The 2,615-nt window shown below is 48.9% G+C and overlaps 1 protein-coding gene across 1 annotated transcript; it reads left to right on the top strand.

Moving 5' to 3' along the window:
* Nucleotides 1-350: 350 nt before the first annotated feature.
* Nucleotides 351-2,101, top strand: Mkrn3 (makorin ring finger protein 3). The gene has a single exon (XM_076848741.1). The coding sequence runs from the start codon at nucleotides 431-433 to the stop codon at nucleotides 1,943-1,945; it is 1,515 nt and encodes a 504-aa protein (XP_076704856.1). The 5' UTR covers nucleotides 351-430; the 3' UTR covers nucleotides 1,946-2,101.
* The last annotated feature ends 514 nt before the right edge of the window (nucleotides 2,102-2,615 follow it).

The following is a 2,615-nucleotide window of genomic DNA, read 5'->3' as shown; positions in this document are numbered from 1 at the left end:
ATAATCAAATAAAATGTGCACAATGGATACTTGAAAACATTTAATTAAAACCTCATTCTCCGGAGAAAACGGTGATGAATGGGGGGATTAGGGTCTGCCTGAACACAGCCAGAGGAGTGGCAAACGCCATACAAAAGGGGCTGTAGCCGCTCCGGCTCACAAGAACAAAAGGAAAAATGTCAGCTTGGAGATCCACAATGCAGAGCCAATAGCATGCAAGTGGTGTCACCACAGGAAGTGTCCGACACACTTCCTACAGAACAAGCAGTAGGAACCAAAGTTCACAGGGACCATGTTTCAGGGGGGAAGGAAAAAAAGTGAACACTTCTTCTAGAGAAGCCACCGTGCTCGATCGGAGCTCCCGGCTTCAAATTTTAAACCTAAAACAACTAGAGACATTCTGGAGCCTTTTTGGGGACAAGAAGGTGCTATGGAAGAGGCTGCAGCTCCCTTTGAGATTTGCGAGGCAGATGGGGCCGAGGCAGGTGCCGAGGCAGTGGGGGAGGGTGTATCTGGGCCGGGCCTCCCCGGGTTCGAGGTCTCTGGAGAGTCTGCAACTTTAGATGTAAATCCTCTCGACGTGCCTTCGGGCCTGGCCTCATTCCCTGTGGCTCCTGGCCCAGCTCACCCCGGCACAGAGGCTGTGGGGCACGCCCAGGCCGCAGGGGGCGGGGCCAACCCCAACCCTCTTCCGGAACCGAACAGTGGCGACTGGAGAAAGCAAATCGTCTGCAGGTATTATCTGCATGGGCAATGCAAAGAGGGGGAGAACTGCCGCTACTCCCACGACCCCTCTGTGCGGCAGATGGCCAGGGAGGGCCACGTTTCGCCGCCTGAGGCCTCTGCAGACAGAGGACCTAGTACGGCTGCGCACAGCGAGCCCCCGACTCAGGAAGTGGCGGAAGCCCCTCCTGCTGCATCCTCAAGCTCCTTGCCTCTGATTGGCTGGGCTGCTGAAAGGGGTTTCTTTGAAGCTGAGACAGACAATGCAGGCCTTGAAGCTGCCGGAGGAGCAGGTGCACAAGGCTGGGAGGGTGCCATTGAGTTTGTTCCCGGGCAGCCCTACCGAGGCCGCATGGTCCCACCGTATGGTCCCGAGGCTCCTCTACAGAGGCCGGTGCCTGAGAGAGAGCAGATGGCTGTGGGCATGGGGATGCAGCTTTGCCGCTATGCTGCCAGGGGACGATGCATTAATGGGGAGAGCTGTTTTTACCTCCACGGAGATATATGCGACATGTGTGGGCTGCAGGCCTTACACCCCGTGGATGCTGCTCAGCGGGAAGCTCATATAAGTGCCTGCATGGAAGCACACGAGAGAGATATGGAGCTCTCGTTTGCTGTGCAGCGCAGCATGGACAAAGTGTGTGGCATCTGCATGGAGGTTGTCTATGAGAAAGCCAACCCCTGCGACCGCCGCTTTGGCATCCTTTACAACTGCAACCACACCTTCTGTATTCAATGTATCCGCAGGTGGAGAAGTGTCAGACAGTTTGAGAACAGAATCAGTAAGTCCTGCCCACAGTGCAGGGTGCCCTCCAGCTTTGTCACTCCCAGTGAGTTCTGGGTGGAGGATGAGGAAGAGAAGGAGAAACTTATTCAGCAATACAAGGAGGGAATGAGAAAGAAGGACTGCAGATATTTTGCTCATGGCAGGGGTTACTGCCCATTTGGAGAGAACTGTTTTTACAAGCATACATACCACTGGGGCCATCATAGGCGAGGTGGTGGCCCATCCGGCATATACTGGCATCAAGTTTTGGAGCCTGTGCGGGTGTCAGAGAGCAACATGCTCTTTAAAAGCAGTAAAAAGGAGCTTGTCATACGTTGGCTGGCCAATCTGTTGTTTAAGCGGTTTCTTGCAATGAGAGTTGGTTTTCCTTTCTCTGATGATCAGTGGGCTTGGCTTTATTATCAGCTGGAAGAATATTTCAATTTTAATCCGTAGTATCATGCTGTGGCACATGGTCTAGTCTGCTGAGGCTCTGTCACCTGCTGTTCTGCTGCCTGTTCTCCCTTTATTGATTGACATGCCTATTGCTTTCAGGGGCTATTGAGGCAATCTTTATGCAGTGTTTCTCTGTTTTCTTGTCTATTCCCTATTTCTCCCCACAAGGATTATGATGTTTTCTGTGTTAAAAAAAAATAACAAAATGTCCTTACAGTTATTGTTTGGTGAAATGAATATTTCTGTCAGTTGATGGTTTGTTTTGTTATGTCTGTTTCCAACAGTATTTACTCAGTTATAGTGTAGTGTTTACAGAATTTCTACTCATTGTGAAGTCCCTCAAGAATAATTGTGACAGTGTGAAAAGAGAAGTCTTATTGAATTAGGAGCTTTTGCCACAATAGCCTTAAAAAATGGACCCTTGCAGGGTCTTGCAGCTGCTGTCTTGTTTACATGTCTGTTTTTTCCCTCTTTCCTCTTCAAGTGCACTTGTTAACTTGTGGTTACTTTGTGATTTCGTGTTTTACTTGACCAAAACCAAGTGCATATGTTTACATGTTTTTATCCTGTTTAGCTTGATGTGAAATTATTTATATTTGGAAGTATATATTTAAGAATGACATATATATATACAATATGTGTATAAGTATTAAAGTTATGTATTTGAAAA

The sequence above is a fragment of the Callospermophilus lateralis genome, chromosome 3 (assembly GCF_048772815.1).
Source record: "Callospermophilus lateralis isolate mCalLat2 chromosome 3, mCalLat2.hap1, whole genome shotgun sequence".
NCBI lineage: Eukaryota > Metazoa > Chordata > Mammalia > Rodentia > Sciuridae > Callospermophilus > Callospermophilus lateralis.
The sequence above is the reverse complement of the archived record's forward strand: the minus strand, read 5'-3'. Positions and strand labels throughout refer to the sequence as shown.